The sequence below is a fragment of the Silene latifolia genome, chromosome 8 (assembly GCF_048544455.1).
Source record: "Silene latifolia isolate original U9 population chromosome 8, ASM4854445v1, whole genome shotgun sequence".
NCBI lineage: Eukaryota > Viridiplantae > Streptophyta > Magnoliopsida > Caryophyllales > Caryophyllaceae > Silene > Silene latifolia.
The window spans coordinates 51,375,203-51,389,244 of NC_133533.1; the positions used below are offsets into that span (position 1 = coordinate 51,375,203).

General features: G+C 37.8%; 2 protein-coding genes and 1 non-coding gene across 3 annotated transcripts; 2 read left to right on the forward strand and 1 right to left on the reverse strand.

Moving 5' to 3' along the window:
* The first annotated feature begins 1,630 nt into the window (after nucleotides 1–1,630).
* Nucleotides 1,631–1,737, forward strand: LOC141597677 (small nucleolar RNA R71). The gene has a single exon (XR_012522899.1). It is a non-coding gene; the product is annotated as a small nucleolar RNA R71 (small nucleolar RNA).
* Nucleotides 1,738–11,594: 9,857 nt separating this feature from the next.
* LOC141595156 (1-aminocyclopropane-1-carboxylate oxidase homolog 4-like) lies at nucleotides 11,595–12,053 on the forward strand. The gene has a single exon (XM_074415127.1). The coding sequence runs from the start codon at nucleotides 11,595–11,597 to the stop codon at nucleotides 12,051–12,053; it is 459 nt and encodes a 152-aa protein (XP_074271228.1).
* Nucleotides 12,054–12,085: 32 nt separating this feature from the next.
* On the reverse strand, nucleotides 12,086–12,580 carry LOC141595158 (putative 2-oxoacid dependent dioxygenase). The gene has a single exon (XM_074415129.1). It carries the CDS (start codon nucleotides 12,578–12,580, stop codon nucleotides 12,086–12,088), a length of 495 nt encoding a protein of 164 aa, XP_074271230.1.
* Between the last annotated feature and the right edge of the window lie 1,462 nt (nucleotides 12,581–14,042).

The following is a 14,042-nucleotide window of genomic DNA, read 5'->3' on the forward strand; positions in this document are numbered from 1 at the left end:
TAGAGTGAGCTCTCCATGCTTCACATCAATCACCGCACCCGCGGTGTGTAAGAAAGGTCTTCCTAGAATGATTGGAATGTTAGAATCTTCTTCCATGTCAACAATGACAAAGTCCACCGGGATGAAAAATTTCCCAACTCTTACGGGAACATCTTCCCATATCCCTAATGGTGTCTTCGTTGATCTATCAGCCATTTGGAGTGTGATATTGGTGCATTTAAACTCTCCCATCCCCAACCTTTTACTCACCGAGTACGGCATAACACTCACACTAGCCCCTAGATCACATAAGGCTTTGTTGATCGTGGTGTCGCCAATGGTACACGGTATTGAGAAGCTTCCCGGATATTTGAGTTTTGGAGGTGAACTCCCTTGAAGTATTGCACTACTCACCTTAGTGAAGGCGATAGAATCAAGCTTCCGGATCGACTTCTTCTTTGTGAGGATGTCTTTCATGTATTTTGCATAAGCCGGCACGCGATTGATTAATTCCGTGAAAGGAATCGAGACTTCCAAATTCTTCACAATTTCCATAAATTTTTCAAGTTGGTCATCAAATTTCGGCTTGGCTTGACGACTTGTAAAAGGAAGTCTAATCACAATGGGCTCCTTCTCCTTGACCTTGTCTTCATTTTTCTTTGAGATTTCTTCTTTTGATGGTTCTCCATCCTTGGAGTTTTGCAGACATTCTTCTTTGTCACTAGCTTCCACAACTTCATCCTCAACTTGCTTATTCGGTGCTTCATACCTTTTACCACTCCTCAAGTGAATGGCACTAATCGTTTCATGTCTTGGGGGATTACTTTGAGGTGGTAATTGCCCCTTTTGTCTTTGTGAGCTTGAAGATGCTAGTTGAGTCAATTGGGTTTCCAACATTTTGGTGTGAGCTAGGATGTTGTTGATGGTGATTTCCTTTGCTTGACTATCTTTTTGCATTTGAGTGAAAAACTCTTGTTGATTCTTTTGCATTTGGAGGACCGCTTTTTGAACATCAAAACCTTGGTCATTTTGTTGATTGTATGGAGTTTGATTTTGGTAACCTTGGTTTTGGTTGAAAAAGGGTCTTTGATTTTGGTTTCTCATGGGAGGTGGGGTGTATGTTGGTTGAGGGTTTTGAACATTTTGGCTTTTGTATGAGAGATTTGGATTTAATTTGGTATTTTCATTGTAATAGTTTGAATAAGGGGTACCACTCTTGTATGCTTGGAAAACATTCACTTGTTCATTTGTTCCCCTACATTCACTTTGGTCATGTCCCAAAGTTCCAAAATTCTCACATATCCCACTTGGGATTGATGAAGATGCCGTCATGGCATTAACATGATGCTTTGGTGATTTTGAGGCTTCTTCAAGTCTAGCCATAGCTTTTTCAAACTTCAAATTGATGGTATCAATGTGAGCACTAAGTTGAGCACCCAATTGAGTAATGGAGTCCACTTCATGCTTTCCTCCTCTAGTAGCCTTGCGAGGTCTACTATATTTTGAGTTATGGACCGCCATTTCCTCAATTTTGTTCCAAGTTTGATTGTCATCAACTTTGGTGAACATTTCATTTGATCCCATGTTGAGAATGTTCCTTGAATCTTCATAAAGACCGTTCCAAAATTGTTGTACCAAGAACCACTCGCTAAGTCCATGGTGAGGACATGAGCGACAAATTCCCTTGAATCGCTCCAAAGCTTCATACAAAGATTCTTCATCCCTTTGCTTAAAGCCCGTAATTTGAGCTCTTAGCATGTTAGTCTTTTCCGGTGGATAGAACTTTTTGTAGAAAGCTAGAGCCAACTTTTTCCAAGAATCAATTCCGAGAATAGCCTTATCAAGGCCTTTCATCCATTGTTTCGCGGTGCCAATTAGAGAAAAAGGAAATAAGACCCGTCGAATTTGGTCTTGAGTTACACCGGTTTGAGAAATCGCATCACAATAGTCACAAAAAGTTTCCATATGAGAGTGAGGGTCTTCACTAGGCATCCCCCCAAATTGGCTTCTTTCAACTTATTGGATAAATGTGGATTTGGCAATAAAATTTCCGGTTAGATGTTGTGGTGTGGGAGTATCATTGGGTAGGTTATCCTCGGTGGGTACGGAATGTGATGAAAACTTAGGCATTGTGGGTTGATTTTGTGTTGGGTTCTCCTCACCTTCTCTTGCAAAAGGGTTGATGAACTCAATAGTATTTGGTTGAATGTCTACAACCTCACCAATACCTCTCAAAGTTCTCCTAGCAAGTCTTCTATTGGTTGTCAAAGTTCTTTCAATTTCGTGATCAAAGGGTAACAAGTCACCTTGTGATCTTCTAGACATGCAAAATATCAAACAACTCGAAAATAATTAGAACAAACCCTGAGGAGTTTTACTTCCCCAAGGCAAAGAAAGACACAACTAATAACAATATAAGAAAATCTAAATCAAGTTAACACCGTCCCCGGCAACGGCGCCATTTTTTTGGTCGGTGGGTTTAGTTTTTCAGTACTTGTCGTTAGGAGCACCTAGACCAAAACACAATTTATAACTTCACAAACAACTCTACAATTAGTAAAGAGGTAAGTAAAGGTCGGATCCCAAGGGACGGGAATTGAGATGAGATTTCTATTGCAACTAGTGGTGTCTTAAGGGGTGTCACAATTGGGGTTTGATGTAGAAGATCACTAAACTAAATAGCAATGAAAGTAAACAAGCAAGATGAATTAAAAGGGATGTAAAAAATTGATAAAAGGCACTAGGGTGTCATGGGGTCATAGGGGATTCATGGGAATTGATCATACAAACATATTCTCAAGTTATAAGCAAGCAATTATTGTTGTGATGGATCGAGTTGGTTTATATCTTACAATCCTATGAAAGTTTGGGTCCCGGAGACGAATCGATTAGATTGTACAACACCTACAAGTCGACTTAATCTTCTCTACTCAACAATATGCATGGTCTAATGAGACTCGAGTTGGTTTATGTCTTACAAGTCTCATTGAAAAGATAGGTGATGGGTAAAAAATGCAAGGATTCATAGGCTCACATTTCATCAAACATAACATGTGCATAAGTTGAGATCACAACAAGCAGGCAAATAAACTATGAAAGCATATTAATTTAAGCATGAATCATTCCCCATGTTGGTTTCCCCTAATTACCCATTAACCCTAGCTAAGGAAACTACTCACTCATTATCATGTTGAACATGCTAGCAAGGTTGTCAATCATACCAACAAAGTGAAACATGATGAATAAATGAAAGTGATTAACAATAATTAAAAAGGGATTAAGAGAATTATACCTACTAATGATTCCAATAATAAAGCAATGAATAAAAGAAGTACTTAATGCTTGATTGGAAGGTTGTCAATCTCCCAATAGTAACCCAAATAATCTTCAATTACCCAAAATAAAGGATGAACAAGAGAGAGATTAAGGAAATAAAACTTGTATTAAAACTTGATTAAATGTTGATTACAAGATTAAAGAGAGATTTGATTGATATTAACTACTCTAAAGATTGCTAAGAAGAACATGCTCTTCTAATTAGACTAATGGGGTATTTATAGTGGGTATTAGGTGCATGAATTAGGGTTAACTAAAGGCATAAATGACAATTAAGTCCCTTGTTGAGGAATTGCCGGTCTCTTTAGGGAGACTCCGGTCTCTAGGGAGACTCCGGTCTTTAGAAAAAGATGTGCATCCTTCCTTGAAGCTTGAAGAAGACGAAATGGGACTGTCTGGGAATCCGGGCGTCTTTAGCACGGGACGGGCGGATTTGGCGGGTTCTGGACGGGCGTCCAGGGAGTGAAGACGGGCGTCTTCTGGAGCTTTTATCCGGGCGTCTTGTGGAGGAAGACGCACGGGTTGTGGGTGAGGGACGGGCGTCTTCAGGGGAAGACGCACGGATTGTCAGGCAGTTTCTTTCCTTCTTCTTTTCTTCCTTTTTCTTCATAAAATCCTTGAGGATTTCCTCCGGGATTTAAGGATCTTTTCTCATCATTGCCCATCTACTATAGTATGTACAAAGGCCTTCTAATCTTGTCTCTCCTTGATGCTTGGTCATTGAAATCAATTAATTTAGCCTCATTTTGCCATGAAAATGCAAGGTTTGCACTCCTTTCCTACTAAGGACACAAAACCTCAAAGAATATGCAAAACAAAGAACTAAAGGCAATAAATGACCCAAATATGAACTAAAAAGCACGGGAACAAGGCTAATTCGGGGACTAAATATGCTCTAATTGGTCACATCAATGACATGGGAACTACAACCGGGAAATGTATACAGAGGTACTTAACTCAGAAAGAGTATGAAGAAGCTCATTTTTATGTGCTAAGGAACTGTGGAGATTTTTTAGAGACTTATGAAAAGTAAGTTAACACTTCATCATTACTCAATTGTTTTTTAATTATCAAATTAGATCGAATTTATAGGTAATTAATATATAACTAAAACATGCTTTCCCTACTTATAGGGAATTTGAGACACATATCAAAATCAATTTTCCTGATGTCACATCCTCTGATGATGTTTGGGCATCACATGACAAAAGTTTTCCGAAATGGTTCCGAAATCAAGTAAGTGATGATACATTTTCTTTGACATTGAACTACACATTTAGATTTCTTATTAGATATTGAAAAAAGTATAACAACTTAATTATCATTTTTTTATTCATAGGTTCATAGATTGAAGGATCATCTAATAATAACTTTAGCATTGGGTCCTAGTAACATGGTCAAGTCTTGGAGACGGTATTCCATCAACGGCTATAATTTTCGAGCTTTTAAGGAAGGAGTTGATGTTTCGAAGTCTACGTTAAGCAATGGGGTTTCTGTGAATTCAACTGAAGGGTTGGACTACTATGGAACCCTAAATGAAGTAATTGAGCTTTCTTATTATGCCGAGCAAAGGGTTTATAGGGTTATATTGTTTAAATGTGATTGGCTTGATAATTCCCCACAAGGACTTAGTATCCATAAGGTTTATGGACTTGTAGATGTAAACGAGAACAAAGAAACTTCGTGAACATAACCCATTTGTGGCAGCTTTTCAAGTCAATCAAGTTTGTTATGCTCCTTATCCAACCATTAAGAAAGGTAATCACGGCATACAGTGGTCCGCGGTTTTTAAAACCAAGGCAAGATCACAAGTTGATGCTCCTATTGAAGAAAGTGTCTTTCAAGAAGATGTGGTTGTGAATGATCACTCAATTTCACCGATTTTGTTGGAAGATATAGAGGATGAAGATGTATACGAAGTGGCAGTGGAAAGAGGTCAAGGGGAATATGACAGAGACGTCGGAGAAGAAGGGGATGAAGATGAAGTTGAAGAACTTATTAGATACGAAAATGAGGAATCGGAGGAAGAAGTAGGAGTGCTTTTTTCAGAGGATTAACCTGATTTGATTTGTAGTGACAGTGATAGTGAGGAGGACTAGTTGTAATTGTAGAATTATTAATACATTTGTCAAAAAGTTTAAAGTTTAAACATTCAATAAAATTTGCCCTCCGTTTTTTATTACTTGTCGTTCTAGCCTATTTGGTTTTTTGTTTTATACATGTCGTTTAAGCTTAACATCAATAGTGTGTTTCAATTTCCAAGGTTTGGTTATAAAAAACCTCAATTCAACCAATAAAATGCACTAAAGAAGAGGCAAGTGGTAATTAGTTCACAGTTTTCCATTGGATACATGAACACCAAATAAAACAATAATGGTAAAAAGTAGTATAGTTGCAAATCTTAATTTGTGAGAATCAAGTTAAAACGACATATACCCTGTTTTCCATAGTTAGTGTTTGATTCAATTGTTTATATATACCCTGTAGAAATGGTTGATTTGAACTAACGATTTTTTCTTTGAACTAACAATTTGAATTGTTTTCATGAAGTGATTATGCCGAACATTTTTCGCCGTTATTTTGGGAGCAATAGTAATACAACTGAACATGATCGGGAGGACGAGGTGGTTGAGGATGAGGAAGATCCTGAGCCTCCATCAACAAGACAAGAGAACATGTAGGTGACTCTCTCATCGGCCCGTGCTCGGCGACATCTTTTTTGGTAAGTTTATGTTAGTTTTTTTATTTTTAAAACTTAACATTTACAGTTTTAATTTCAAATATTTATGTGCTTTTCAGGTGGGACGACGAACCAATCAAGAAATATGTTAATTGGTCGTTCACCCGCAACACAAGAGATGAGTACTTCACTAGGTGGGGTGAAGCGAGTAACGCACAGCGTCAGAAGATGTGGAATTACTTTGCGGTAATTATATTTTTCAATAATAATTTTCTTAAGTTTATAATAATTTTCTTAAGTTTATAAGAATTTTCATAAGTTTTATATAACTAATTTCACAATTGTTTTTGAAACAGACTCATGTAAGATCCATCGATCCTGGCTATGATCCTGTGCCTGAGTGGCAGTCGAGGGTAACGAGGCGGATTACCACTCTTATTAATGGACTAAAATATAATAAGAAAAAGCCAAAGTGGGTGTCTGTTTCTTGGTGGGAGAACCTTAAGAATAGTCCAAATGATCCTACTTTTGCCAAACATTTGAAAATCAATACGGCAAATAGGAAGTCGGGTGGGAAAGATGGGAAAGCATTGGGCACCCACACTCTTGGTCGGAAGAGTTGCTCCGATGCTTTCAAGGAATTGGTAAGTATTGTTTATATTGCTTTTAAAAAGTGGTTAATATATATGATTGACAAATATATACTTGATTTTACTTGTTTCCATACTAATTTCAGGGTCAAGAGGCCACCCCCCACAAGTTGTTCATGAAGACGAAGAAATATAAGAAGGGCGACTGGGTTAACCCTCGAGCGGCTGAGATTGAGGTAAGTTTTTGTATTTAATTTAATATTAACTTTTATTATAAAGAACGATAATATCTTTCTTATAAAGATAGGTATATATATATATATATATATATATATATATATCATTTTTGACGATTTTCTCTTTTTTCAGCGTGATTTCCAAGCGAAGATGAGTCAACCATTGCCACCTGGACAGTCTCCCGACGAGATTCGGGCCTACTACAAGGCTGTAGGAGGCTTTGACGAGAAGAACCGGATGTTTGGGACCGGAGATAAAGGGGCCGAAATATAGTATGATCTTCCTCCTAACAAAGCTGGCCGACGGTCTTTCTCTTATGCTCCTAGCATGATTTCAAAGCTTTCCACCCAAATGAATGATGAGCGAGCCGCTCGAATTGCTCTTGAAAGATAGGTTCGTGAACAGGCTGAACAAATGGCAACAATGCAAAAGGCTTGGGCTGATATGCAAGCATCTCAACCCCCAAACACGTGTTCACAATTTCCTCCACATAGGCGGGATGACTTTCGAGGTGGTGATGACGGGTTTGGAGGTAGTGGTAGTTTTATTGAGCCTATAATAAGTTAGAGCCTTTAGGTTAGAGCCTTTAGGTTAGAACCTTTAGTTTGGTTAGTATTGTCGTCTAGTAGGGAGTATGAAAAACATGGTACGCCAATTCTCTTTCGTGTTTAATTAGTAAGACAATGTACGAATTTGACTATCTTTTTCTGTAAAACATTTTGCGTTCAATTCTCTTTTGTTGTCTATTGATTCCCGCATTAGCGGTCGACGTGAAAATGGATTCCCGCTTGGCGGTCGACGATTGTATGTGTTTTGCAGGTTTTGGTTATATTGGAAACGATCCAAATAGGCATCGTGGCTGTATTTGAAACGATGCATAAAACGCATCGTGGTTGGGCAGCAGGCTGCTGTTTCCAGGCCTGGTTTTTATTAAAACCGACGGAATTTCCGTCAGTATTTTGTAAAAACTGACGGATTTTCCGTCACTACCTATTTTCCCCTTTTTCCAGAAATCAAATGAAAACGCCACGTGTCAGCACAAACCGACGGAATTTCCGTCAGTAATGCAAAAAAACTGACGGAAATTCCGTCAGTTCTATTCTTTTTAATATGATTTCAGAAAAACACATGAAATGCCACGTGTCAAGGAATACCGACGGAATTTCCGTCAGTAATGATAAAAAACTGACGAAAAATCCTTCACTTCCTAGCTAGAAATAAGGACGGAATTCCCGTCAGTGATCCGTCAGTGTTTTTAAATACCGACAGAAATTCCGTCAGGACAGGTTTTTTAGTGACGAAATAAGCTGACCCTGTTTCCTGACCGAATTTCCGTCACTAAATGGAAATACCGACGGAAAAGCCCTCAGTATGGCCTTAATTTTTCCGTCGGTATCCCGCGTTTTCGTTGTAGTGTCAGACAGAGGATGAAAGCGGCCCAGGATCGACAAAAGAGTTATGCTGATCTACACCGACGGGATATAGAGTTTCAGGTTAGGGAAAAGGTTCTGTTGAAAGTGTCTCCTATGCGTGGGGTCTTGTGATTTGGTAAGAAAGAGAAGTTGAGCCAGAAGTTCATAGGACCGTATGAGATCATAGACCGTGTGGGTGAGGTTGCTTATCATTGGCTTTACGTCTGCTTTGGATAGTGTACATAATGTGTTTCATGTGTCTCAGCTACGGAAGTATGTGAGTGATCCGTCACATGTGTTAGAGGTAGAGAACATAGAGTTGGATGAGTCTTTGTCTTATCTTGAGGTGCCTAAACAGATTCTTGATCGAAAGGGTAGGAAAACTAGGCATGGTGAGACAGTATTGCATAAGGTTCTTTGGTCTAACCATGAGGTTGAGGAGGCCACATGAGAGGCGGAGGAGGCTATGAGAGAGCGATATTTGTCTCTTTTTTATCGAGTATGTATGGTTACGGGGACGTAACCTTGTTTCTTTTAGGGGGGGGTAGGAGATGGTCGCGAAGAGTTTTTACATGTTTTTGTGTTGATTTTGATATACTTAGTAGTTATTTGAGTCGGGTTGAGTTTGATTTGGTAGATATGTTTTGGAGTTTTATGTTGAGTTTTGTTTTGTTGTTGTGTCGGGAAAGCGTTAGTGTGTTTTTGTTTTGCTGTGGTTTGAACTTCAGGGACGAAGTTCTTTTTAATGAGGGAAGACTGTAATACTACGGTTTTACGAGTCTTTGGGTACTCTATCGAGTGGGGTTTACTATGTCGAGTAAGTATGTTTGCTATACGAATCAGTAGTCTGCCTGTAGGGTACTCGATCGAGTAGCTTTAGCACTCGATCGAGTACGTGACTTACTCGATCGAGTAAGTCGGTTATCGGGTATTATTTGACGGGTTTTGTTAACAATGCGAATTAATATGTAATACTTCGTCGTCTTTTCCTAAACACTTTTACAAACCTAAAAACACAAAAAGAGAGATTGCAAGTTACGTTGTTCGATTCATTCGCATTATTCGCAAATCCAAGAGCTAGAGGTGTCGGTTTCTCGTGTTCTTTATACCGTTGTGATCCTTGCGTCAAGGGTAAGTTCTACATACTATTTTTGTAGCAATTGGTTAATGTTGGTTAAACCCTAATTTGGGGATTTGGGGGTTTTATGATTGTACGGTCAAGGTAGTAATTGTATGAATGTTTGTATAGGCGGAGGGTTCGTAGAAGAGAGGTTTTGAGACAGCTGCTAGATCGTCTAATTCTGTGATTGCATTCCAGGTAGGGTTTCCCTACTCAGTATTAGTTACATGATGTGTGTGGCGATTGTGTAGTTTGTGATTGTTGATTGATTCAGACGGTTGTGATTTCATGTTGTTGATTGATTCAGACGGTTGTTGATTTTGTATTGTGATTACTGTTTAGTTGTCTGTGTTCTTCGGGGTGCGTCCCTAGCTGAGTGGATTCGCTTGCGGGAGTGGCTTCAAGCCCTTGATTCGCCTTCTGTGGAACCCGCCACAGAAGGGATGTGCACATTAAGGAACATGGGTTTAGCGCTCGGATGAGATGAGCGGGACTTAGGTGGGAACGGCTGCGGTCCCCCACTGGCGGTGTGGAGTAACTGTTGCGATGGGTACTCTGGAAAGATTAAAAACTTTAGTGTGTAGTCAGTTGTGTGGAGTTTGGTGATGGAGACTGGGTTTTGATGTGTGGATTGAGTTGTTTGGCATTTGTTTCATATTGGTTTGTATTGTGTAATTAGTACTGACCCCGTTTATTGTTTTAAAAACTATGGTGATCCATTCGGGGATGGTGAGCAGTTATTGAACAGGTTTGATATGATGCATATGGGCTAGCTGGGATGAGTCATCACTTGGCATTAGAAGAGTCTTCCGCTGTGTCAGACGATGTTTGTAGTTGTCAGTTTTGCTAGTAGACAGTTTTGGATTTGGATTGTATTTCTTTTAACAGATTTAGTTTGAGACATGTAATCACTTAAACTATATTTACTTTTAAAGTACGTTTCTTTATCGTCTTATGATATTCATTGCCTCGGGTAACCGAGATGGTGACGTTCCTATACCTGAGTGGTCCTGGTAAGGCACTTGGAGTATGGGGGTGTCACAAGGGGAGTCGGGTCACACATGAAATTGTAAATATATATTCATGTTAAACTCGGAAATAAAAACATTGTCAATTGTTTAGGCTTAAAGACACCCACCTCACGATATTAGTGTCAACCATAGACCTGGTCCTAGTGCAATTCTCGTTTATGACTAGGTCGTCCTACTACACATGCTTAGTCTTATCCAATTTCATATCTCACTACTTATATAACGAATTAACAAACTTAATCAATGAATAACGCCTTTAAACAAAGATTAAAAGCACCGATACAAACATGTGATAGAAACAGTAAAACGATATTATAACTTCCTAGTTCAATAATTGTAAGGACTACTTATGCATGGTTACCCTTATTCCTTAGACAATTGAATTACTTATGCATAATGAAAACTAATCTAATGACATATGAAATGATAAGGATACATACTACTAGTAATGTAAATGACTAAGGAATAACAAAATAATACTAGAAATGAAATTATTTTGACAATGAAAATAGAACTTGAATATAGAAGAACAAATACTTGAATTGGAAATTGTAAATGAACTTGTAATATAAATTGAAATGCTTAAAGAAATTGTTTATAACATAAAGGAAATGTTAAAGGGAAATCTAATATAAACTAAACTAAGAACTAAAATGAGAGTATAAAAGCGGTGTTGAAGGTATATATGTAAGAAGTGTTCAAGTCTACACCCTTTATATAGTAAATGAGAGGTGAAACTTAGAGTAAATACAAGGGGTCAAACCCAAATATTTTCTCTTAATTGCTTGATTAATTACCAAAGAAATCGTAAGTGAACTATTAACTCAACTTCAATCCTCCGGTTAAATGGTTAGTGAGCATCCAATGAACATCCCAAAACTTGCTTCAAATCTCTTCACTTCTTGATTAAATGCCAAGGGGATCCAATGTGAGCCACTAATCCCATCTTAATTCATCCGGTTAAATATGATAAGTCAGCTTCTATTACTTAACTTCAAAATCTTAAATCCATAACACAAAGTTATAAGCAAACAAACAAACCAACCAACCCAAACTCTTTATTTAAACCGTCGCTAATCTTCAAAAAATATCCATAAATATATTTATAATGGCTGCCAATAGAAACAACAATTTCTTTGTTGGTGAATCATACTACGGAAACAACAATTTCTTTAGTGGTGAATCATCCGGCAAATCTGATAAAATAAAATGGTTAAAGGAATTTCAGTGAAAAAACTTGACATTAAATGGTTAGCCGACAATTTACCTCCTGTCCCTCGTCCGTTTTACAGTCAGTCACCCTTGAGGACTATGTTAACAGAAGTCTATAATGATAATCCCATACCGATTATCAGTATGCAGCTTCCCGAGGCTAACTTAGTTGAGCAAATAAAAAAAGCATCGTCAAAATTTGGTTATTTCCAAATTATAAATCATGGTGTGCTCCTTCCTCTTTGCGATCAGTTGATTGAAAAGATGAGGGCATTTTATGACCTACGTTTGGATTTTAAGAAGAGTTGGCTTAAAAGGAGTATAACTTATGATAAAGGAGCGTATTACAATTCAGCACACGACCTCTTTAACGGCCATGACCCTACATGGCACGATACATTATTTGTTCGATTTGGGCCCGATCATTGTGATCCCACAGTAATAAACCCACAATGATCGAGTCCAAGTCGAACATATAATGTATCGTGTCAGGTAGGATCCTGGCCGTTGAAGAGGTCGTGTGTTGAATTGTAGAACACTCCTTTATCATAAGTTTTACTCCTTTTAAGCCAAACTTTCCTATAATCCAAACCTAGGTCATAAAATGCCCTCATCTTTTCAATCAACTGATCGCAAAGAGGAAGGGACGCACCATGATCTATAATTCGGAAATATCCAAATTTTGACGATGCTTGTTTGATTTGCTCAACTAAGTCAACCTCGGGAAGCTGCATACTGATAATCGGTATGGGATTATCATTATAGACTTCTGTGAACATAGTCCTCAAGGGTGACTGACTGTAAAACGGACGAGGGACAGGAGGTAAATTGTCGGCTAACCATTTAATGTCAAGTTTTTTTCGTTGAAATTCCTTTAACCATTTTATTTTATCATATTCGTCGGATGATTCACCACTAAAGAAATTGTTGTTTCTGCCGAATGATTCACCAACAAAGAAATTGTTGTTTCTATTGGCAGTCATTATAGATATATTTATGGATATTTTTTGAAGATTAGCGACGGTCTAAATAAAGAGCTTGGGTTGGTTGGTTTGTTGGTTTGCTTATAACTATGTGTTATTGATTTAAGATTTTGAAGTTAAGTAATAGAAGGTGACAAATAACCCATTTCAATAACTTTGTGTTGTTGATTTAAGATTTTGAAGTTAAGTAAGAAAGTGCGGAATTATATCAGCATTTGAATGATTGAGCCGATGAATACCAATGATGAAGTATGAGAAACTATGTTTGAAAGGATTAGCGCACTTACCTTGAGAGCCCTTTATTCATTTGATCATTATGGGATTGAGGACGAATAACAAAGTCTAGTCTACGGGTTTTGCTTCCTGTCTAGAAGCATGCAGCTAAGCGTAAGATGAGCCGAGAGTTGGTAAAGATGATTATTGAGAGAGAGTTAAATTAGGGCGGAATTTGTTAGAGAGGGAATGAAGTTGGTAAAGATGATTATTGATGTTATAGTGAAGCTTTGATTCACAATGCAATTTATAAGACAAGGCTGAAGCATCTTCATTGTGAGAACTGAGAGCCGTATACTTGAAGGCAATTAGGTCAGAAGCATCTTCGTTTTTAAACCAACCATCCGTTGATATATTCTTCATTGTGAGAACCATAATCACAAGTCAAGTACAAGTTTCATGTGACAAAACCAAAAGCTATATATCGTATGAGAATGAGATGCGATTCCGCTACTTTGGCACTCAATATGTACTTGGCAGTTTGGCACTCGTTCTTTATTGTATCTGATGCTCGTTCATGGTACTATCTTAGGAGCGTTGTTCTTGAAATTGACATAGAATTTTAGGAGCATCTCATCTTCATTGTGATAAGCGTATACTTGAAGGCAAGGCTGAAGCGTCTTCATTTTTAAACCATCCATTGATATATTCTTCATTGTGACTTGTGAGTGGAAGTTTATTACTGTATATCACAAGTGAAGTAGAAGCCTCATGCTAGAATTTTTTTGGTTAATGAGTGTTAATTAGCAAAATAATTAGATAATAAGGGTTCACTTGAAACTATTTGGGTCTATAGTGTTCACGTCTTCACTTTTTATTTTTTTCTAATTTTTATATAAAACCGCTAAGCAACTTAGTGGCTTTACAAATTGTCATTGTCCAAATATTTGTATCTGTTTTATTTAAAAAAAAAAAAAAAAAAAAAAAAAAAAAATTTGAGGAGCAATGCCGCTGAGAAGTTGAGGGGCTTATTACAAAGTTTCCAACAATTTTCAACAACTTCCATTAGCTACCCAAAAAATTGGAAAAAATAAAAAGTGATGACGTGGACACTATGAACCCAAATAGTTTCAAATGAACGCTTATTACCGAATTATTTTGCTCATTAACGCTAATTAACCAAAAAATTCCTCATGCGATGCTCCTACTTTATCCTATCTCATGCTGCTCATACATGGTACATGTTACT